The following is a 24,378-nucleotide window of genomic DNA, read 5'->3' on the forward strand; positions in this document are numbered from 1 at the left end:
TGTTTTACTCCAATGTTCGTAAACAAGGTAAATGTAAAGACACACTATACAGCCTCAAGACATGGTTAAAACTATAATTTTGATATCATGGCTGGTCAGTCCTTGGATCCACAGCTCTGTCTATGAATTTGAGAGTGGTTGCATTTCTCTAGCCCCATCCCTCAGCTTTTTACTGAACCAGGGATGTATGTTGTCTGTCCATAGTCTAATCGATCATGGAGTGTGTCTCTGGTGCCTTTCTCACCTTTTGGCCTGGCATTCCTGGAGAGCCATCGGAACCTCGCTCCCCCTCGCTTCCCTGAAAACAGACACATAGGAATTAACACGCAAAACACTGACACACACACACACACACGCGTTCGCACGCACACATTCACACACACAAACACATGCACGCACTCAAACACGCACAAACACACATGCACACACACAGCATTGCCAACAAACACAGAGCTGATGAAGCTTCCTTTGTAAAATTCAAGACAATAGTCTATTTACTCAACAATGAAAGACTAGAATTACTTTTACACCCGAAACGCACTTTGGTAAAGAAATATCACATTGGGAGAGATAATTCTAGTATTATCAGTAAGCCATTCGGAGAGTAGAGAAGAGCCCATACACTGGGGATGAAAAGCTGCAGCATTAGCATAATCGCTAATTAAAATGGGTGATGGACAAACCTTTGGGCCATCGCGTCCACTGGCTCCAGGGTCTCCCTGGGGGCCTTGAATTCCCTGGGCATATAAAAACACAGACAGTTGGCCTGCAGGCAGTGTGACAGGATGCGTGACAGCTTAGTCACCAACCACTGAGAGGGAATTAGATGGCAGATGCCCCATTCTGGTTCATTTTATAAAAAGGGGATGTGCAATGAGGCTTTAACCCTACCCATCTGCAAATACACTTAGCTACTGTTCCTCTTTGTTCATGTTAGGATGACTACTGTTATTAATCACTGCAACCGGTCTATTTGCATGTTAATCACTGATATACAGTAATGTAATGTGTTCAAAACTATATCCCAGACCACAAGTATGTGTGAGTATTTGTACGAGGGTCATTAATGTGAAGTTAAAAACTGCACTGAACAAAAATATAAACACGACATGTGAAGTGTTGGTCCCGTGTTTCATGAGCTGAAATAAAAGATCCCAGAAATGTTCCATACACACTAAAAGCTTATTTCTCGCACATTTTGTGCTCCCTGTTGGTGAGCATTTATCCGTTGCAAAGATAATCCAATCAACTCACAGTTGTGGCATATCAAGAAGCTGATTAAACAGCATTACCATTACACAGGTGAACATTGTGCTGGGGACAATAAAAGGCCACTCTAAAATGTGCAGTTTTGTCAAACAACACAATGCCACATATGTCTCAAGTATTGAGGGAGCATGTAATTAGCATGCTGACAGCAGGAATGTCCACTGTTGCCAGATAATTGAATGTTCATTTCTCTACCTTAAGCAGCCTCCAAACGTTGTTTTAGAGAATTTGGCAGTACGTCCAACCGGCCTCACAACCGCACACCACGTGCAACCACGTCAGCCCAGGACCTCCACGTCAGCCCAGGACCTCCATATCCAGCTTCTTCACCTGCGGGATGGTCTGAGACCAGCCACCCGGACTGCTGCTAATAATGTGTGTTTGCACAACAGAAGAATTTCTTCACAAACTGTCAGAAACCGTTTCAGGGAAGCTCATCTGCGCGCTCGTCATCCTCACAAGGGTCTTGACCTGACTGCAGTTCGGCGTCGTAACCAACATCAGTGGGCAAATGCTCGCCTTCGAAGACCACTAGGACGTTGGAGAAGTGTACTCTTCACGGAAGAATCCCGGTTTCAACTGTACCAGGCAGATGGCAGACAGCGTGTACGTCATCGTGTGGGCGAGCGGTTTGCTGATGTCAACGTTGTGAACAGAGTGCCACGTGGTGGCAGCGGGGTTACGGTATGGGCAGGCATAAGCTACGGACAACGAACACAATTGCATTTTATCGATGGCAATTTGAATACACAGAGATACTGTGCAATTCATCAGCCGTCATCAACTCATGTTTCAGCAGGATAATGCACGGCCCCATGTCGCAAGGATCTGTACACAATTTCTGGAAGCTGAAAATGTCACAGTCAGTTCTTCCATGGCCTGCGTACTCACCAGACATGTCACCCATTGAGCATGTTTGGGATGCTCTGGATCGGCGTGTATGACAGCATGTTCCAGTTCCTGCCAATATCCAGCAACTTCGCACAGCCATTGAAGAGGAGTGGGACAACATTCCACAGGCCACAATCAACAGCCTGATCAACTCTATGGGAATGAGATGTGTTGCGCTGCATGAGGCAAATTATGGTCACACTATATACTGGCTGGTTTTCTGATCCACACCCCTACCTTTTCTGTTGTATTCCCAGTCATGTGAGATCCATAGATTAGGGCCTAATGAGTTTATTTCAATTGACTGATTCCCTCACATGAACTGTAACTCAGTGTAGATACCATGTCTTCACTAAACAGTACAATTCATTCAAATTTGGGGGAAGAAAAGCTTAAATTCAAATGTCGATGATTGCTCTAACTCAGTAACACGTGTAGTTATGCAGCTTCACTGAACCAGAAGAGGGCAGCAATGGAACACCATATGACGCACAGCTCGATGGCTCTGCTTGAATAGGGACAAGCTGTTACTTACTCACCAGTGGAGGGTGCCCAATCACCTCGTCTAATCATAGTCCCTTTATGGAACACTGTCAGAGCTCTCTTAATGCAGAATGGGTAATTCATTAAGGGAGAATTGCATTTCAGCGACAATTAAATAGACATGTTACAGTACGTGATGTGTATTGTAATTCCTCCCGTGGAGAAAATGACTGCAATTGAAGTAAAGTCATAGACATACTCGTTCATTACTACATTTCCATTTGAATCATTTCACAGACACTCTTATCCAGAGCGACTTACAGGCGTAATTAGGGTTAAGTGCTTTGCTCAAGGGTACAATTTGCACCTAGTCGGTTCAGGGATTCGAAGCGGAGACCTTTCGGCTACTGGCCCAACGCTCTTAGCCACTAGGCTACCTGCCACCCTAGTATGTGTGCAATCGGTTAAATCATTGAACTGGGATTGCTTGTCATTGTACAGATGTTGACACCCACCTGTGGACCTTTTGGACCTGTTGATCCCTTCTGTCCAAGTGCTCCTCTCTCTCCCTGTTGGATGAGAAGAGATGAATGCACTGCCTCCCACTGCAAGGTAGTCAATCTAATTACTTCTGTGCCTCAGAAATCCTCCTTGTATTGACTTGAGGCCGGGGACTTTTCTTACTCTAATATGGTCTCAGGTTTCAATCTATCTCTGATCCCCTATTATTACAGTTATTGACTGGATATTAGTAGCAGAGTTATTTTTTATTCTGTCCTTACATGTGGCTTAAAGACTGTCCTTGCATCCATAGCTCTGTCTATGAATTTAAGTGTTTACATTTCTCCAGCTCCATACATCAGCTTTACCAAACAAAGTGACAGTGCTTCTACATCTGCATTGCTTGCTGTTTAGGGTTTTAGGCTGGGTTTCTATACAGCACTTTGTGACATCGGCTGATGTAAAAAAGGGCTTTTTGATTGACAGTGCCAGGCTGCCTTTAAATACTTTCTTATTTACTCACATGCAAATAGGAAAGTCTTACCTGAGGTCCTGTTGGCCCCGCCCCTCCAGGAAGCCCCCGGATCCCCTGGAGATGACACACACAGCAGGTCAGCTGACACAGCAGTGGCACAGTGAGTGACAAGAAAAGTGGGCCCCAGTTTAATTGCTTAGTAGTCAATTCCTAATTTCCTCTTCCTCTAGTTACAGTACCGCCATTAAGGCATTTCTAGAATGGCACAGCGGAGAGGATGAATAAAACGATCTGGCATGGCAAACCACTTGTTGCAGTGTGGAGTGCTTGCCTTGCATACAGTACATGCCAGTCATCCATTCCAATGAGGCCATGATGAGCCACAGTGGAGGGCATTGGGAGACCTTTGGAACACATGCCCAGATGCGCTGTGATGATTGTTTTCCTTGCATTCTAAATTGGTTTAATGGATCCCGCGTCTCTTCCCCCTGGTTTCCGCTGGGGGTCCGATACGCTGTATTCACCTCATTTACAGCCAGCGGGGCCTTCATGCACTTTGCTAAGTAATTACACACAGGAGAGGAGAACAGAGTGCCAATATACCACGTGCTTAGAATTTCAGAGAGGGCCATTGTAAAGACATGCCCTCGCCACCCACTGGCTTAGATGGAATCAACCTAACCACTGAGGTAGTAGAGGTGATAGACTGTATTTTCACCTGTTTAAATAGTCATATGGTGTTAAAATCTATTCTAATACCGCTGAAATAAATAAGCAGGGGTGAAAGTAAGGCGGTACAGTCCGGTACGGGGGGTGGGGTACGCCGTACCAGTAAAACATGCGCCTATCAAAATAATTAAAAGAAGTTAAGAAAAACGGTAAGTTATTACACCACTTTTTATAATCACCGCATGTCAGAGGCATGGAAATGGGTGGTATAACCTACGCTTCAAAATGCGATGTGGTTTGACGAGAACACAGAAAGTTTGCCAAGGAAGAGATGAGTGGCCGACACTGAGACTGTGGATTCTGGCCTAATGACACTTTGTCATGACACTTTGTGTTGTTGTGTTGTTGTGACTTTCACGAAGTATACAAAACCTACTCAGTGGATTTCCAGCCTGCTCTTTCCATGACAGACTGACCAGGTGAAAGCTATGATCCCTTATTGATGTCACTTGTTAAATCCACTTCAATCAGGGTAGATGACGGGGAGGAGGCAGGTTAAAGAAGGATTTTTAAGCCTGGAGACAATTGAGACATGGATTCAGACAGTGAATGGGCAAGACAAAATATTTAATTTCCTTTGAACGGGATATGGTAGTAGGTGCCAGGCGCACAGGTTTCTGTCAAGAACTGCAATGCTGCTGGGTTTTTCACGTTCAGTTTCCCGTGTGTATCAAGAATGGTCCACCAACCAAAAGACAGCAAGCCAGCTTGACAACTGTGGGAAGCATTGGAGTCAACATGGGCCAGCATCCCTGTGGAACGCTTTCGACAGTCCATGTCCCGACGAATGGGAAAAAGGGGGGGGGGGGTGCAACTCAATATTAGGAAGATGTTCCTAATGTTTGGTATACTCATTGTATGTTGCGAGTGGGAAGCGAGAAGCGGGAAGCGGGACTAGGCGTGACACTATGTAATTCTATGATTAAACCCATACCATTTTTTGGTAGGTCCCGTACCGAGGAAGAAATGTATTCTACTTTCACCCCTGGAAATAAATTATGTTCTTAGTACTGCAAAGCCACAGCGCAAAAGTGATAACCAATGTAGAGGGGCTAAGGTTAGAAGTGAATGACAATAGAATACCTTAGTGACTGCTTCCTGTGTCTGAGGTGTGACGCATTGATAGATTCATGTAATAATGTATTTACAAGGCAGATACAAATACCGGTTCCCACTTTAGATAAAGAGTTCTACAGCAAACAAGGGAGCTGTCTGGGTGGGGTACTGTTTTTACAGACCTGCTGAAAATACATATCCATTTTCCCTGGAAGACTTTCAAATACCACATGGAAAGATAAAAACCTGTGCTCTGACCACGTTCTCCATTTTCCCTGGAGGACTTTACAATTATACCACATGGAAAGATAAAAAGCTGAGCTCTGACCGCGTTCTAAAGTACTCCAGCATCAAGCGGGTAAAATCGATAGTTTGCAGAGTTTCACAATTTTTAATAGCAAACACAAAAAACAGAGGGGTGTAGCCGTTGTTTGAATGAATCAAAACATACCTGGGTAAATATGGGCAATATCATTCTGAAAAGAAACCAGCATCTGTTATATCAAACATTTCCCAAAACAACCCTAAGAAAACACTGATAAGATATGGCCCCGCCCCAACTGAAGGTGTGTTGGGTATTTTGAAGCGGGTCCTGGATTGAGCGGCTCTATTACTCTGCAATCTCTCAGCACCACACCTGCGTGCGCGCACACACAAACACAAGAACCTGCTTCCGTAGCACAGTAAATAAAATCCCAGTGAATGGGGTTGGAAGAAAGCGCCATCTGACACTGCTCGACCTCTCCCTGCCCCTAGTGTCTTCTGTCTATCTCCATTGTAATTAACCTGCTAGAGCACAACCACTTCCACCCACAGTGGAATGCATCCAGATCATCAAGGTGTTGGCTGCTGGAGGATGCCCACACTCGTAGGAAAAGGTGGAGAGGAGGAGAGAAGGATACGAGAGAGGGAGAAGAAAGGAGAAGAGGAGAAGAGAGGAAACAGAAGCATGGCGGTCCCTTTGACATCCCCCACTGCTGCATGCTGTTTGGCATTAATGACAAATTTGATCAGAAGAGGCCCACATTGATGAAAAAGTGCTTCCACTATTTTTTTTAATGCCTTAGCAAGCAAAGAGAAAGCTTGGTGAGAAAAGCTTTGGACGAGCTGACTACTTTGTTTTCGAGGTGCGGAGAGCGCCTCAGCACGCAAGGGCGTATGCTTTGATGGATTTAAAGGAAATGGGGCCCCTGCCAATCTCCCTTCCAAAATGGCAATCTAGACCTACTTCTGTATGTTTTAGCGAGTCTAGGGACTTGCTAAAAGCAGGCTAATTTAGTCAGACAAGCAGAACATATTACACTCATAGAAAAAAGGGTTCCAAAAGGGTTCTTCTGCTGTCCCCATAGGATAACCCTTTTTGGTTACAGGTAAAACCCTGTTTTGTTCCAGGTAGAACCCTTTTGGGTTCCATCTAGAACCGTCTGTGAAAGGGTTCTACATGAAACCCAAAAGGGTTATACCTCGAACCAAAAATGGTTCTCAAAACGGTTCTCCTATGGGGAGAGCCAAATAACTATTTTAGGATCTAGATAGCACCTTTTTTTCTAAGAGTGTACAGTCTATAAAGTGCGTGGGTGACAATGACGACCAAACCAGACTTTTATCCTGGTTTATTGAATGTAGGCCTATGGCTGGAAGCGTTAGCACCAAATAAATGGAGACCACAGCAGCAGTGTGACTTAACATTTTAGGGTAGCGTACAGGCCTCCTCCTATCCCCAAAAAACTAGAATAGTGTAGGCTGGCAGATAGTGATATTGAGACATTTCATCTTACCGTCCAAACGCATTGTATGCAGCCGGCAATACACTTGTATCCCCCATGGACCGGTTCGTTCCTAAAACATTCTCCATTCCGGCTGCAAAGGCATCAATTCCCTCCTTAACTAGATTTAGTGGCGAGAAGGAGGGAAAAATATGTATACTTTCTATACGTAACACCATTTTCCACCACCATGCTAGAGTGGCTAATGCTAATTCCTGATGTTCCACCCTGCTTTTAGCCAGGGGTAAACATCAGACTGCTGCAACCTGATAGGCTGAATGCGATACGCAACATCCAGGACTAGCATTCCTAGGCATTAGCCACTCTAGCATGGTGGTGGAAAATGGTGTTTCATAAAAATGTATTTCCTCCATTTCTTTTACACCTTCTCGCCATTAAATCTAGTTAAGGAGGAAATCGCTGCGTTTGCAGCCTGAATGGAGAATGTTTTAGGTACGAACCGGTCCACGGAGAATACGAGTGTATTGCTGGCTGCATACAATGTGTTTGGACAGTAAGATGAAATGAGTCAATATCACCATCTGCTGGCCTTTGGGCTAATCCATGTTGTACCGTTTGTAAAACAGGCAGTTACATTGGATTTATTAGCCTAGTCCTGATTTCTGACCAAGGCTTAAGACTAATCATTTTGTATCTGCATATCAGCTATCCACATTTATAATGAGTTATTTTGAGCCTATTTGAAATGAGAATCAATGTGTTTACACAGTAGGTATTTCTTCTTCGCTATGATCAGCTTGTCAAAAGTCGACGAACAGGCCTACAGTTGGAATCACTGATTCCTGACAATTCAGCTCACAGAAGAGAACTCCCAGAACGCAGTCGCGAGTAGCCTAATTTCATTCTATATTGTCCATTTTATTTGTACCTGTCCTGTTTTTAGAATATGGTGTTTGTTAACATGTCATATTCAAATCGAAGCACATTTTTATTTGATAGGAAGCCATTTAGTCTATTTGATCGGAGACACATTTGGATGCAAAAAAAAGTATCTGTCTCATAACATTGTCATAAATATGGTCTCCAGTCTGTAGGCTACTGGAAAACCACATAGGCTACTACTTATTCTACTACTGGCTACATGATTTATGTTAGATTACTTGAGTCTTGGTGGAGTGCCGCACCGCTGCATCTCTCCAACAGCACCCTGGAGAAGCGCGCTGGGCACGGACAAGATACATTTTGCGCCAGTGATTTGTGACCACTGCTTATCATGGGGCGGCATTGGCGCTCATCTAAATAGCCCATATGCCACTGGGTGAGAGAAGTTTCCATTGTTTTTGGGCAGAATTATGTGAGGTGTTATGTGTTGTTGGAGGTACGTCTTGTTCAGTTTAGCTCGGAAAATGCTGCCCTCGTCAATCTGGTCTGCCTAATCCTGCCCAATGGGCGGGCCGGCCCTAGCATAGCCAAACTAAATCTTCAACCGCATGCTATCCAAATGATATTTCTCAAAACTATTATCAAAACGCTAAACAAATCTCCCAACACGCATGCATACCACTCATATTAGCTACCTCATCCAATCAACTGCTGCACTTCAGTTTAGTCAATCCCAGGTTCTGTTCTTTGCAGCAAACAAGGATGAAGCTCAATGGAGACAGATGGTCGTGATCCCACATCAAGACCACTGTGGATTTACTCACGATGGCCGTTACCATTGCGGCAAACAAGCCTGGAGATGGCCCAAACCCCTGAGTGGCCCAATACATCTGGTAGAGCCGTTCAAAGCCATTCTCTCTCATTCGAGATTAGCTTCACTCTCTAAGGGACACATTTGAACTTGAGATCCATGATGCTCATCACTTGAATCTACACAACTACTCCATTGATACCAATGCATGATGTAAGCGAGGATTCGAGGTACTTGACTTAGGATTCAAATGTGCTCAGAAAGCATAAACACTACAATGTTGTTGACTTTCTTTCTAAAGCTAGTCTTAGTGCCAGTGGTAAGACTGCAGTGTATCCCCCAGGATGATTTTGATGCTGCAATCCAGCCCCAGCATCAACAAGACTCATTACATGCAAAAAGGGAAGCCTGTTAGGCTGTTATATTCCACTGTTGTTATGGCAACTCCGCTCAAGAGGTACACTAGTTGGAGAACTCTGTGATTTGGTGGGCGGAGCTATATTGCATGCACTGAGGTCAGCAAACATTGTGGCCAAGCGCTTGGTGTGGCACCAATACGATATTTCCTAATGTCCTTTTTTCATGAATCTTTACGAAGTCACTTGTAAAGCAGCTGCTGGTTATAGGTTTTTCTGCTGAGTTGACGGGAAATGTGTTTGTTTGGAGGCACTACATTTGTTGCTACATTCAGTTTGGGTGACAACCACCATTGCCATTGGTTATAACTACAATACATGTGTGTATTATACAGTACGAGAGACATAGCCAATGGATATACAGGTCAAATAATGGAAACAACGTATATTGAAAGCAGGTGCATCCTCACAAGTGTGGTTCCTGAGTAAGCAATTAACATTCCATCACGCTTAGGGTCACGTATAAAAAAAAGTACCATGGCCGTCTCAGTCACCAGATCTCAACCCAATTGAACACTTATTGGAGATTCTGGAGCGGCGCCTGAGACAGCGTTTTCCACCATCAACAAAACACCAAATGATGGAATTTCTCGTGGAAGAATGGTGTCGCATCCTTCCAATAGAGTTCCAGTCACTTGTCAAGGTGCATTGAAGATGTTCTGGCTCTTGGTGACCCAACACCCTATTAAGACACTTTATGTTGGTGTTTCCTTTATTTTGGCAGTTACCTGTATCTATACTGTATGTGCCTAAAACCTTTCTAATAGCCAGTAATATCTACTTCATATGTGCATTCAATGTTACGAATCACCAATGGTAATGTGTGCATTACAAATTCTGCCCAACAGATTACACATTTCTTTACAACAGATTAAAACAAACTTCGAAACAATGTATTCTTCACTTATTGATGAAAGTAGTGTCCAGCAAATGTAATTAATAATGTAGGGACTTCTACTCTGTGAGAGTCAGAGAAGTGCATCTGTAAGCAGTAAAGGCACAGCCCCTGATCTCTTTGGTCTCATGCAGAGAGGAGGTTACAGTGCAGCGCGCACACACACACACACACACACACACACACACACACACACACACACACACACACACACACACACACACACACACACTACAGCTACTAAAGTGCTGACTGACTCACCGGTACCCCCTGTTGTCCATCAGCACCAGACATTCCAATATCTCCTTTGTCTCCCTGTGAAAGAAAGGAAGAGAGAGATTGAAAGTAAGATTGAAACAGCGTTAGATCACCTTCATTGTTCGGCACCTTTGTATACAGCTCACGTGCACACCTAGTAATCAGAATGCTTATATAGTTACAGCACGTAAACGTCAGCGTAAAATGGTGACATGTTGCCAATTCATTTGGATTCCTCATGCAGCTCAAAAGGAATGTAAGTTAGTGAGTCGCATTGCTTAAAGCAGTGGGAGATGAGGTCAATCATTAGAATAATATTAGTATTCCTGTGGCCTCTGTTGTCCGGCAGTTAAAGCCACAGACCTGGGCACACATGTACAGCCTAGGCTACTTCGAGTGAGACCCACGCCCTTCTGACTGGTAAACTCTTCTACCTTTCCTGTCTCCTCTTCACTGTCCTATCTCAGTAAAAACTCAAAACCTTAAAAAAAAAGGGTTATTTATGCAAATATATATAAAGAATAATATAAGTAATCCTTCCTTATTATTTATTATTTCTGAGCCTGAGGTGGATCTGGTTTAGACTGTAGGTGGTAAGGTGAGACTGAAATACATGAACCATGAATCACCTCTTGGTAAGTTACAAATGTTTGCAGTTGTGGTGGGAACCTTCTATTCTTGTTCCCTTGTCCAGTCTCAATATGGTTCCACTGTACAAAGGCAGTTAGCATCCCATGTGCATGTCCCAGACAACCGGTGGGCTGACCACAGCTCATGCTTCTATCTTAGTTATCTTTATTTTACCTGGAAAGAAAGAGAAGAGCCCGTATTCTCATCTAAGTGGTACTATATTTATAACTTGCTCAAATAGAGAGCTAGCCAGGTGGTTGGTTACTGTAACAGCAGTATTGTACATGTCTCTCATGAATATGACTTTGCACTAAGCATACTGGCTGATGGAACATGTATTTAAACAATACTGGTAGGGTGGTGAGGGTGAGGAAAGTGGTGAATAATCTTTGCCTCTGCTATTTTTTTTCTTTTGAAGTGTCCTGCCACGCTGCGCACATAAAAACATACATGCCACCAAACCCTGTAATTACAACAAGAAGACGCCCTGATGTAGCAATAAACGGGGTTAGAGACATACATCTTTGTATGCTATAACTGTTAGAAAATAGACAAGTGCAGAGTTTCTGGTTCAAAAGACACGGAGGACCCCATGTAGAACTCTAGCGACCACAATTTTCTTTACAAACGGGGACATAAATAACGGCTAGTGGCTAGGTTTTGTGAGAATTGTAAAGAAGTAATGTTTTACTGACCTTCAGTTCAAATGAGGATACAGTTGCTCTGAAAGACTAAGCTTACTGTGCTCCCTGTTTCACAAATGAAACAATTGAAAATGAACACAGCCTTCTGTTTTGGCACAATGGGCATCTGGAATAGGTTTGTTGTATCCATTGTTGTATCCTTCTTGGAGGCCAATTTGACTTGTTATTGTTGTTTTCTGAATATTATCTGATAGCAACCAGTTGTAAAATATTAGAGAACATTCCAAACCAGCAATTTGTCAACAAGCGCCAGCCACTCGGGGAAAATGCAATGTGACACAAATTACACACACATATGTCAAACATACAGTAGTACCCTGTATATAGTCTATTCTAAACTTACCATAGGCAGAGGGCATAAACAGATCAAGGAATTGGAAGCGAGAGAACAGAAAAGAAAGGTCCAAATTGGTTGTAAAATATACAGTAGTCACAGGAAATGGGAAAATATGAAATGGGATTGTGAGTTCCATAGAAAGTAAGCCTAATTATAGCACTGCAAATGTAACTGATATGTACTTTTCAATGGAAGTTGTTTTTTCCTTCAGCGAAAACTCCATAGACTTGTTCTGTATCCTCTCCAAAGTAATGAAGGGAACCAGATTGACTGTACTCATTAAAAAGTTGCATACATTAGCAAAGGTGTGAAACCTTGAAGTCATAACCTTGAATACACTCCCCATTCTCCTCTCCCTTCAAACAGCACGGCACTTAAATGGCTAAGCTGGAAAATAAAACCCACACAGAGGACCTTGATTTACAATTAAATCAGGATGAAATTTCGGTTCGTATTTGCTAGTTGTGTTTGTGTTTTCACTGAGCTCCCTGATGTAAAACACTGCTTTGCACCGCAGTTATTGATGGAAGGTATTATTCCAGAAGTTCCTACAGAAAGTCTGTCTCATGAAGCCTGTTGTTTGTTTTCATAATCCCAAGCAGCTACACTGTTTGACTGTGCAGTGTGTTCAATGGTGGCTACGGCACGAAGCCAGCTTCCCATTATTAGGCTTCTGCTTGTCAATGCCTTTTAGTTATGAAGGCTCAAACATTGATTTTGGCAGATAAATGCTGCATCACAATCATATTAGGGTGGCATTACAAAACAAGATATTAGAAAGGGCTCACTGTGTAGCGACTAGCTAGCCTCTTCATGGGTCTTTTGACGTACCTGACCTGGAACGTGGTTTATATGGGCAAATATTTTGAAATGGCCGCCTCCTACTGTTGCCTGAATGTGCGGAGACTGGACAGACATCGTAAGAGCTGAAACTGCATGTGTTGTCTCGACCCTCAACCGCCGAGCAACAACACAAAAAGCGCTTTCTATCCCAGTGTAGGTGTGTGACAACTTCACTCAACACAAACCAACTAAAGCTGGGACTAGGACAGCACCATTCCCCGGAGCACGCGGCTACACACATTACAGGACTTTTCCCTAATTGCTAGAGGGTCAGGAAACTGAGGCTAGTTGCCAATTTGTGGAATGGTAAAGAGTTTTGAGTAAGCAGGTGGATAACAAGAATGGGAGATGAGTATTCAGTTTTAGAAAAGCGCTGTGTATGTATGCCAATAGTTATTAGACAAACGTTTCCTGATTTAAAAACAGCATTTCCTCTCTTCCAGAACCTCTTCCACAAGTCTTCTATGTGAATAGGGCAACAACCACAAAGAATATATAATTAACGTGTTCCATATGTAATTCTATGGCAATAACACTAACAAATCATCAAAACCAGGTAAACAGATCATGCTTAGGGATAATACCCTATAATTAAAAAGCCAAATTACATTCAGCAGATATTTATTGCGATATGCAACTGGAATCTCAACATAGGAGTTACATAGGGAGTTACCAAATTACAAGCCTGTTTTTAGGGACTCTGTGTATCATATTGCCAAAGTAATTAACACCCTCAGTTTTGTTGAGGTATCATGCGGTAACATTTTCTATAACATTTACATTTGAATCAATTAGCAGACACTTATCCAGAGCGGCGTACAGTTAGTGCAGTCATCTGAAGGTAGCTAGGTTAGACAACCACCTAAGCCATTATTTATAGGCCATCCATTTATAGATATAATGCCAAGAGCATTAGTAAGAGCTTGTGGTTCCACATAACAACCTCATAGATACATAAGCATCTGTAAATGCATTCAAAGCAATGCTCATAGAATGTCCTCCTTCAGCTATCAACAATGAACAAGGGAGTTTCATTTGAGGCACCTTTTCCTGAATGACGTCAGAATCCCATTGTAGTGTTACTGAGCTTCCTCGAGTGGTAATCTAATTGGCACAAGTCCTGTAGGGAGGCTTAGCCTAAAACAGAGTGGGCTACAGCTTGGCTTACATTCTGCTAACTTGTTTAATTCAAGGATCAAATCTGGGGTCCTGTTATTGTACGTGTGGGCTACTGAAGCAGCGGGGGAAGGAATCTTGATGTTGGGGCTTTAGCCAGTGATGGTGTTTGTGTGTGTGTGTGTGTGTGTGTGTGTGTGTGTGTGTGTGTGTGTGTGTGTGTGTGTGTGTGTGTGTGTGTGTGTGTGTGTGTGTGTGTGTGTGTGTGTGTGTGTGTGTGTGTGTGTGTGTGTGTGTGTGTGTGTGTGTGTGTGGTGCTGAGAGTAGACATATACACATGTATTACCCATCTGCTGCACTACACATCGCCTGGTTAAAGATCCTAACAGATTCATACCCAGGTTAAAGACCGTAACAGATTCATCCCCTGGTTAAAGATCCTAACAGATTCATCCCCTGGTTAAAGGGATACCTCAGGATTTGGGGTTCTGAAGCCCTTTATCTACTTCCCCCGAGTGAGATGAACTCATGAATACCATTTTTATGTCTCTGCATCCAGTATGAAGGAAGTTAGAGGTACTGTAGTTCTGCGAGCCAATGCTAACTAGCATGCTAGCAGTTACCATAGACTTCCAGTCACTGTGCTAACACTGGTTAGCAATTGCGCTAACGCTAGTTAGCAACTTCCTTCAAACTGCATGCAGAGACATAAATATGGTAACCACAAGTTCATCCATCTCTGGGGAAGTAGATAAAGGGATTCATTGTCAAAATCCTGAAGTATCCCTGAAGGACCCTAACAGATTCATCCAATATGTGCAGACAGACAATCCTTCATGAAATACTTGAGTCTGCCTTTTTAATAATGTATGCATTGAGCATGCATACAAGTACAAAAAAACATGCTCATTGGCTTCGACATGAGGGCCTCAATAAGACTTTATTGAAATTAGACCAGGGATAGTGTAATTGTATATTTTTATCCCCAACTATAAAAATGTTTTTGTGGGAGGAATTGCCCTGGTCTATTTTTCTGTAAAGTCATATAAGTCTATGGTATAAGCCTCATTGACATTAATTGGAATAGGCAGCCCGGGGTTCAGTATTGTTTAAAGGACAACTCTGTGTATATCAACGATATTTACAACAAATTTGAGTTTTATATGTCTGTGAAAGTGTGGATAGTGTCGAGTTTAAAATGTGTGTGTGTGTGTGTGTGTGTGTGTGTGTGTGTGTGTGTGTGTGTGTGTGTGTGTGTGTGTGTGTGTGTGTGTGTGTGTGTGTGTGTGTGTGTGTGCATGCATGTGTGCATGCGCGTGTATGTGTGCATGTGTTTTCCTAGGGCAAAAACCTCACCAATGAAACTGACAGGCCACGTCACAACAGCTAATCACACACCCTAATGATGTGTGCGTTGGATGAAATAAATTAGGTGAAGGATTTGGCCTGGAATCTGTTTTACTAGCTTATGTGGCATTGTGATATTTTACTGTCCTCTAATCTCAATAGTCATGCATGGGTCATCTTTCTCAGGGATTTTGAAAAAGATGGGAGAAGATAAAGAGGGGAGAGAGAGAAGAGTCCCTTCTGTCGTGACGAGATGGAGAGATAGACGTGAGCTCTGACAAATACATAAGGCACTGTGTGTATTAGGTTGGGTAACTGGTGTCCTGGTAAGAGTTCATCCCCCTCCTGATGGTCCAGTGCTCATGGATTTAAGATCTGGGTAAAACCCACCTTTACCCCTAGCTAAATGGCATATATATTTTTATATTTGCATTATATTAAAACACTTTAAAGACCTTCGGAGTCCCATTTCTATTATTGTATAATTTTTCTAAACCAGGTTTCTAAACCAGTAAACTAGACAGACAAACTACTTCTACCAATGATAATGACAATACATAGCATTTATTTAGCTCTTTTTTTTAGGCCCTAAGATACTTTGGATCTGCCAACTGTCATGATTTAGAGATGAGAGATGCAGGGCACATCTAGTCTGGGTACAGTCATTTTTTTGTTGTTATTTCTCTGTAATACTACTAGCCACCTAGCAATTTTATGAAGTTGGCCTATACCTGTGCCCCATCAGATTTGTGGGGTCCATTTTGCCTCTGTGACATGGCGTACAAGGAGTGGAATGTTAGCTAAACATACTGGTACCTAGGCTATGGCACTTCCATGGAGCAGGCTAAACTGTTTGTTGGAATTCGGAGACCCTGACCTGAGAAGGGATGGGACAAAAGAGGGAGTAAATCTGCCATCCTGGTCGATAAGGGGAAGATATACGTCTGCTGAAGCTAGGTCTAGAGGTGCTCTCTGTAAACATTGTTCTAGCGGAAATCTCCAATAAAAAGGAGAAGATAGTAAAAACTAAGCCAATATCTTGAATGTCTTCTACTGTTTTCCTCCCGAGGTATGTTGGAGTAGCGGAGGTAGTTCAGTGAACCATGATTGTCCAATTAGTAACCTTGCCTGAGGGCTTGTTGTAACTCCCAAATGGGAGGCAGAGGCTTTAGCTCATAGGGTTAACACGATGTTAAAGCACAAAGACAACCTGCGTTCAATACCAAGTCGTCACATTGGCATAGGTTAAGTTTTGCTACCGGGTGAAGACTAACATCCTTCACCAACGCCTAGGTACCCTACAACAATTGCCTGCCATCTAGATGTTATGGAATTAGGCATAACAACAGGTTGTCCAGTCAAGTCTGTTTGTGTGATGCTCCAATGCTGTGGCACCAGTGTCCCGGGATCTCACCTGGCCCTGTCAGTGTCTCTTCTGTCTCTTAGCTCAGTGATAATCACACCAAAATCAATACACACCCTGCCCCAGGATACCGTGTTGCTAACTCACCCACCTTGGTATATTTAGAGTGCAGAGAAGAAAATGGCCTTGTCAAAGTTTGAGAAAAAGTCTTGCTTTTTACCCAAAGAACACAACACAGTGTAACACACAGCAAGCACACTCCTAATGTGTGCTCCCAGAGCAAATATTTTGCTAGGTTTGTGAGTCCACTGGAAAAATGGTTGGAGTGAAAATATTTCACCTTGTCCTGCATGATTCATACCATTCTCACTGGAGGAAAAACCTTGAGAACGAGCCAGCCGTCATGAAACATATCACACAATGTAACCCAAGCAGACTCGTGGACATATCCCATTCATTTGATTTTTGTGGTGATTGATTTCACTTCCCTCCTGTGGGTATAATTGTAGTACAATTTCAGTATTGGATATAATTTCTGTCCAATTCCTAATGTCAGCAGAAAAGATAGATTTGGGCTAATAGTAAAATGAAAACTAACCCATGGAGATTCTTAAAAACATAAACTCACAAATAAATGTCTAATAATGGTTGCATTTATACTTGATATACACATCGATATTGACTTTATACATTCATTTAGAAGGCATGCGTGCTCTCTGTCAGTGAGCAAGCAGGTGTTTGGGTAAAAGCCAGGCTAATGGTAAAGCCATGACCTCACAGGCATGCAGTTACAGTGCATCAGCTAGACATGTTGTTAACAGGAGGTTGTGAGTGTAGTACAGGTACAGACCTATAGCTTGGCATGGACTGGGTGCTGAGTGGGGGGTGGCCCTCTGCCAGTAATGTGAAACACCCCCATGACAGGACCCAGCCACCTGAACTGTCAATGGGGGTGAGTGCATGTCTCATTCAAACTGCCTGAGACTGGAAAGACACGCACGTGCGCACACACACACACACACACACACACACACACACACACACACACACACACACACACACACACACACACACACACACACACACACACACACACACACACACACACACACACACACACACACACACACACACACACACACACACACGCTATTCTATATGCACCATCAGTGTTTCAAATTCACCAGTGGATCTCTGTGTAAAGCAACACAAACTGATTGAATCACGCCATTGGTTTGTTTCAACAGTTCTCCAACATGTGTCACAAAAAAAATCACACACACAGTTATACATAATTACACTGACTTCCAGGATCACTAAATCATCATTTCAATGTGATGACTTACTGCAAGTCAAGATTGTGCACTGATTGTGTCCAGATGGGTTGAAGTGAATGAATCTGTACAACAAGTTAATTAATCAATCTGTACAACCCAGTTCAACAATGTCTCTCTCTTTCATTAGAAAAGCAAACTGTATAAGATCCGGTAGCACAAATAACATTACGTAGATTTGTCTCACTGAATCTGCACTGCCTTGTGATTCATTCATTTACCAACCATTACAATGGGCTGAAAGGTAGAGGGGAAAACACTCTTTCTGACTTTTCCATCCAAACGCAATCTTTGTTAGGAGTCACTAATCCAATAAACAGATTTGATTTTCCATGTTTAAGTCAACTGTGTGAGAATAGCCCTTCCTGTCCGTCTGTATATACAGATGGATTGATTCCTGTAAATCATTAGGCTGTGCAATGTCCCCTGCAACAGTATCAAGGGAAATGCACTTTATTTATTTTTCTTGCAGTATCTGAGAAAATATCACTAGTGAACGTTCGCTTGGTCCCAGGACCAGGGCAATCACAGGCTTCTAGCTTGTTGATTACAAATCCTTCACTCACTTTTCAAGGTGCTTTTCTGGATGAAACGCATCCCTGACATGGGTCTTTAACCACTGTGTTTTGGTCCTTTAGTTCTGATTAAAGGCCTCATTTGGGCCTAATAGGACGTGTTTAACTATATGACCGGACTTCAATTCTGTTTTGTGTCAATGGAACTGTGCAGTAGCACCCTACATGTGGTTCACATTAGAAACTCAAAGTGTGAACACAACCTTTTGTTATTACTGAGGCAGTGCTCAACCCACACACAGACCGATGGGCCTGTTGGAATTACAGTGTTTCTTGGGTCGCAATTGAATTATAATAACAGGAAAACTGCCAAATTGCTTTGTGGCTGGAATTCAATTGGTATAACATGCACATAACTTCATTTCCTAGAATGGTCGAAAGGGAATCTCCACAGCGAGCCTTCATGCTTTCTTGTTTGAAAATTCACAGTGTTGTATTTAACAACTTGACGTACTTCAGATGTGGTCAATCCTGTGTCCTTCGCTTAATTGAATCAAATGATGCCAAGAGAGGCTTGATGGGATTGAACTTCAATCAAAGTAGCAGCATTCCCAGCCATCCATCTAAGGCCAAAGAAGGCATTAGAATATGATTCACTTGGCATCTGGTGCAGAGCACATTATCCTATATGATCCTACTGTACCTCATATTTTCACACTGTACATCATAGAAAAACCACCATGTAGTGAATGTACAGTGGGGAGAACAAGTATTTGATACACTGCCGATTTTGCAGGTTTTCCTACTTACAAAGCATGTAGAGGTCTGTAATTTTTATCATAGGTACACTTCAACTATGAGAGACGGAATCTAAAACAAAAATCCAGAAAATCACATTGTATGATTTTTAAGTAATTAATTTGCATTTTATTGCATGACATAAGTATTTGATACATCAGAAAAGCAGAACTTAATATTTGGTACAGAAACCTTTGTTTGCAATTACAGAGATCATACGTTTCCTGTAGTTCTTGACTAGGTTTGCACACACTGCAGCAGGGATTTTGGCCCACTCCTCCCTACAGATCTTCTCCAGATCCTTCAGGTTTCGGGGCTGTTGCTGGGCAATACGGACGTTCAGCTCCCTCCAAAGATTTTCTATTGGGTTCAGGTCTGGAGACTGGCTAGGCCACTCCAGGACCTTGAGATGCTTCTTACGGAGCCACTCCTTAGTTGCCCTGGCTGTGTGTTTCGGGTCGTTGTCATGCTGGAAGACCCAGCCACGACCCATCTTCAATGCACTTACTGAGGGAAGGAGGTTGTTGGCCAAGATCTCGCGATACATGGCCCCATCCATCCTCCCCTCAATACGGTGCAGTCGTCCTGTCCCCTTTGCAGAAAAGCATCCCCAAAGAATGATGTTTCCACCTTCATGCTTCACGGTTGGGATGGTGTTCTTGGGGTTGTACTCATACTTCTTCTTCCTCCAAACACGGTGAGTGGAGTTAGACCAAAAAGCTCTATTTTTGTCTCATCAGACCACATGACCTTCTCCCATTCCTCCTCTGGATCATCCAGATGGTCATTGGCAAACTTCAGACAGGCCTGGACATGCACTGGCTTAAGCAGGGGGACCTTGCGTGCGCTGCAGGATTTTAATCCATGACGGCGTAGTGTGTTACTAATGGTTTTCTTTGAGACTGTGGTCCCAGCTCTCTTCAGGTCATTGACCAGGTCCTGCCGTGTAGTTCTGGGCTGATCCCTCACCTTCCTCATGATCATTGATGCCCCACGAGGTGAAATCTTGCATGGAGCCCCAGACCGAGGGTGATTGACCGTCATCTTGAACTTCTTCCATTTTCTAATAATTGCGCCAACAGTTGTTTCCTTCTCACCAAGCTGCTTGCCTATTGTCCTGTAGCCCATCCCAGCCTTGTGCAGGTCTACAATTTTATCCCTGATGTCCTTACACAGCTCTCTGGTCTTGGCCATTGTGGAGAGGTTGGAATCTGTTTGATTGAGTGTGTGGACAGGTGTCTTTTATACAGGTAACGAGTTCAAACAGGTGCAGTTAATACAGGTAATGAGTGGAGAACAGGAGGGCTTCTTAAAGAAAAACTAACAGGTCTGTGAGAGCCGGAATTCTTACTGGTTGGTAGGTGATCAAATACTTATGTCATGCAATAAAATGCAAATTAATTATTTAAAAATCATACAATGTGATTTTCTGGATTTTTGTTTTAGATTCCGTCTCTCACAGTTGAAGTGTACCTATGATACAAATTACAGACCTCTACATGCTTTGTAAGTAGGAAAACCTGCAAAATCGGCAGTGTATCAAATACTTGTTCTCCCCACTGTAGTTGCTTGGATAGCATGTTGTTTCATGTAATGACACAGGAACTACACTGTTAACTAACTAGAAACAGAACGAGTCTAGCTTCCTTTCATTACTGCCTATGCCTCTATAAACAAAAATTAAGTTAAGATCCGCCCATTGTTAATGGAGCAGGAAGTAGAGGATAGGAATCACCTTTGGTCCCACCGGCCCAATCAGTCCATCTTTTCCCTGCACTCCTGGTCCCCCCTGTAAGGAAAATAAAGACCTCTTTATAAGAAACGGAGCAGAACAGGTCAATACCAAATTCCCCCTCTTCACGTCCCAAATCAAACACAATTACAGAAATTAGCCCCTCCACTCCCACTTCAAACAGGCTGTCTGGTGTATAGACATACAGAGAGGACTGAGGAAGCAGCAAACCCACTCTGCTGTAACCTACACTTTCTCCCATATCTGAGAGAATTACAAAAGAACTGTGGTGTCTCCACCGTGAAGGTAAGAACGGCTAGCCTGAGAACTGTTTCAGAGTCAAAGACCTGTTGTGGGTTATGCAGTCAGGTGCATCTCAGAACCACTGCAGTGAAAGAGAATTAGAAGTAGTGAAATTTGAATGACAGTTTACTAGCCCCCTTAAACCTACCCAAACCAGGAACCTTGGATAGATGGCAGAATTTGCGCAAAACCGCATTTAACCATGGCAAGGTGACTGGGAATTTGGTCGAATACAAGGCAATCAAACAGGCAAAACGTCAGTACAGAGACAAAGTGGAGTCGCAATTCAACAGCTCAGACACAAGACATATGTGGCAGAGTCTAAAAACAATCACGGACTACAAAGGGAAAACCAGTCACGTCGCGGACACCGATGTCTTGCTTCCGGGTAAGCTAAACACCTTTTTTCTCCCGCTTTGAGGATAACACAGTGAAACCGACACAGCTACCAAAGACTGGGGCTCTCATTCTCCGTGGCCGACGTAAGACATTTAACCGCGTTAACCCTCGCAAGGCTGCCAGCAGAGACGGCATCCCTATCCGCGTCCTCAGAGCATACGCAGACCAGCTGGCTGGAGTGTTTACAGACATATTCCCTTCGCTGATCCTCAACACAGGGGCCCCACAAGGGTACGCGCTAAGCCCCCTCCTGAACACCCTGTTCATCCATGACTGTGTGGCCACACGCCTCCAACGCAATCATCACGTTTGCAGACGATACAACAGTAGTAGGCTTGATTACCAACAAAGACTAGACAGCCTACAGGGTGGAGATGAGGGTCCTGGGAGTGAGGTGCCAGAAAAATAACCTCTCAATCAACGTCAACAAAACAAAGGAGCTGATCGTAGACTTCAGGACACAGCAGAGGGAGCACCCCACTATCCACATCGACGGGACCGCAGTGGAGAAGGTGGAAAGCTTCAAGTTCCTCGGCGTACACATCACTGACACACTTAAATGGTCCACCCACACAGACAGTGTGGTGAAGAAGGTGCAACAGCGCCTCATCAACCACAGGAGGCTGAAGAAATTTTGCTTGGCTCCTAAAACCCTCACAAACTTTCACAGATGCACGATTGAGAGCATCCTGTCAGCCTGTATCACCGCCTGGTACAGCAACTACACCGCCCACAACTGCAGGGCTCTCCATAGGGTTGTGCGGTCTGCCCAACGCATCACCGGGGGCAAACTCCCTGCCCTACAGGACACCTACAGCACCGGATGTCACAGGAAGGCTAAAAAGATCATCAAGGACAACAACCACCCGTGCCACTGCCTGTTCACCCCGCTATCATCCAGAAGGCGAGGTCAGTACAGGTGCAACAAAGCTGGGACCGAGAGACTGAAAATCAGCTTCTATCTCAAGGCCATCAGACTGTTAAATAGCCATCACTAGCACCTTAGAGGCTGCTGCCCTATATACATAGACTTGAAATCACTGGCCACTTTAATAATGGAACACTAATCACTTTAATAATGTTTACATATTTTGCATTACTCATCTCATATGTATATACTGCTTTCTATTCTATTCTATTGTATTTCAGTCTATGCCTTTTACTTTAGATTTGTGTGTATTGTGAAATTGTTAGATATTACTTGTTAGATATTACTGCACTGTTGGAGCTGAAAGCACAAGCATTTTGCTACACCCGCAATAACATCTGCTAAACATGTGTATGTGACCAATACAATTTTCTTTTCTTTTATTTAATCATGCAGTGCCTGGTAGTTATTAGTTCTGTCAGTTTGAGCATCTTATGAGATGAGACGTACACTGGAAGCCCTCACCTGTTAGTAATGGGGATTGAGTTGAAGGTTTGCAGTTTTTTGTGAAGGACTTAAATAAGAATCATTGTAGTCCTCTAGGGTGTAGAAGCAGGCAACACATACTATTTTATCAGCAGCTATGTAGACATGGGAGCTTTAAACAAGATCAGGTTCCCGAAACTGACAGACTGCCAAAGATTATGACAAACGACCATATTGGTCAGATGATGATCATAGATAAACAAAGAATCAAAACCAGATCGTACCATTGGTCCAATCTCACCCGGAGGTCCGGTTTGTCCCCTCTCACCTGGAAGTCCCTATATGGACAATGGAGAAGACATGTTGTTACAGGCAAAGTTTCGGTTCATCAAATATTATAGATCTATTGTTATGAAAAGGTCTAGAGACCCAGGCCCAAACTCTTTCTCCCTTACCCTTTTCCCTGGCATTCCAACAGAGCCCAGGTTTAATTGTGAGGTGGCAGGACCCTTGAATACAAAAGACAATATTTAACAACGCACAGTGAGACATTAATGAAAAATCTAACTACTCTTGGCATCTGTAGTGTATTACAGTGTTGACTCTTTTTGCTCTGCCCATTTTCTGAAGGTTTTGATATGCTACATGTGAAAATAAATCCCTCCATTTCCTCCCCATCTGGTCTCAAAGGGCCTGCACTTTAACGCAGTTAGCCTGTATTGTTTCCATTGAACCTGACCATCTGTTTAAACCCTCTTAAAACACTAGTCCAGAACAGACAGAACAAGACTGGTATACAGAGCACCATTGTGGTTCTTCAGACAGGGCTGTGGTGGTGGTGGTGTGGTCCGGTTGGCTCCTCTCGTCCCCTGGCACAGTGGGTGAAAGTCGGGTTGGGAGTCTCACCTTTGGTCCTGGCGGGCCCGGTTTCCCCGGCAGTCCTGGATCCCCTCTCTCGCCCTTCATGGACACAAAGTTGGAGCATGTTAGAGTGTTATGCAAAACTCAAAACCCTAATATATAAATCCAAACCATGCACATCTACACAGAGGAGGAGGAGCTTACTTTGCCACCTGTCAGACCTGGAGCCGCGCTGGGTCCTAGTTGGCCCAATTCACCCTGTGTGGGTCAGGAATAAAAAAGAAACAAACACTTCTATTGTATGTCTCTCAGATTTAATAGATGTATCATGCTATTAACATATATTAAT

At 43.3% G+C, this 24,378-nt stretch overlaps 1 protein-coding gene across 1 annotated transcript in view; it reads right to left on the reverse strand.

Moving 5' to 3' along the window:
* Positions 1 to 24,378, reverse strand: part of LOC139531829 (collagen alpha-1(XXI) chain-like) — a 54,049-nt gene that overhangs the window by 6,975 nt on the left and 22,696 nt on the right. The window contains exons 13-22 of the mRNA XM_071328703.1: positions 24,234 to 24,287; positions 24,075 to 24,128; positions 23,624 to 23,677; positions 23,453 to 23,506; positions 21,116 to 21,169; positions 10,397 to 10,450; positions 3,689 to 3,733; positions 3,159 to 3,212; positions 684 to 737; positions 245 to 298 (exon numbers count right to left, since the gene is read on the reverse strand). Of these exons, the coding sequence (XP_071184804.1) occupies positions 245 to 298; positions 684 to 737; positions 3,159 to 3,212; positions 3,689 to 3,733; positions 10,397 to 10,450; positions 21,116 to 21,169; positions 23,453 to 23,506; positions 23,624 to 23,677; positions 24,075 to 24,128; positions 24,234 to 24,287 (531 nt within the window). The remainder of the gene's footprint in view (positions 1 to 244; positions 299 to 683; positions 738 to 3,158; positions 3,213 to 3,688; positions 3,734 to 10,396; positions 10,451 to 21,115; positions 21,170 to 23,452; positions 23,507 to 23,623; positions 23,678 to 24,074; positions 24,129 to 24,233; positions 24,288 to 24,378) is intronic.

This window comes from Salvelinus alpinus, chromosome 10 (assembly GCF_045679555.1).
Source record: "Salvelinus alpinus chromosome 10, SLU_Salpinus.1, whole genome shotgun sequence".
NCBI lineage: Eukaryota > Metazoa > Chordata > Actinopteri > Salmoniformes > Salmonidae > Salvelinus > Salvelinus alpinus.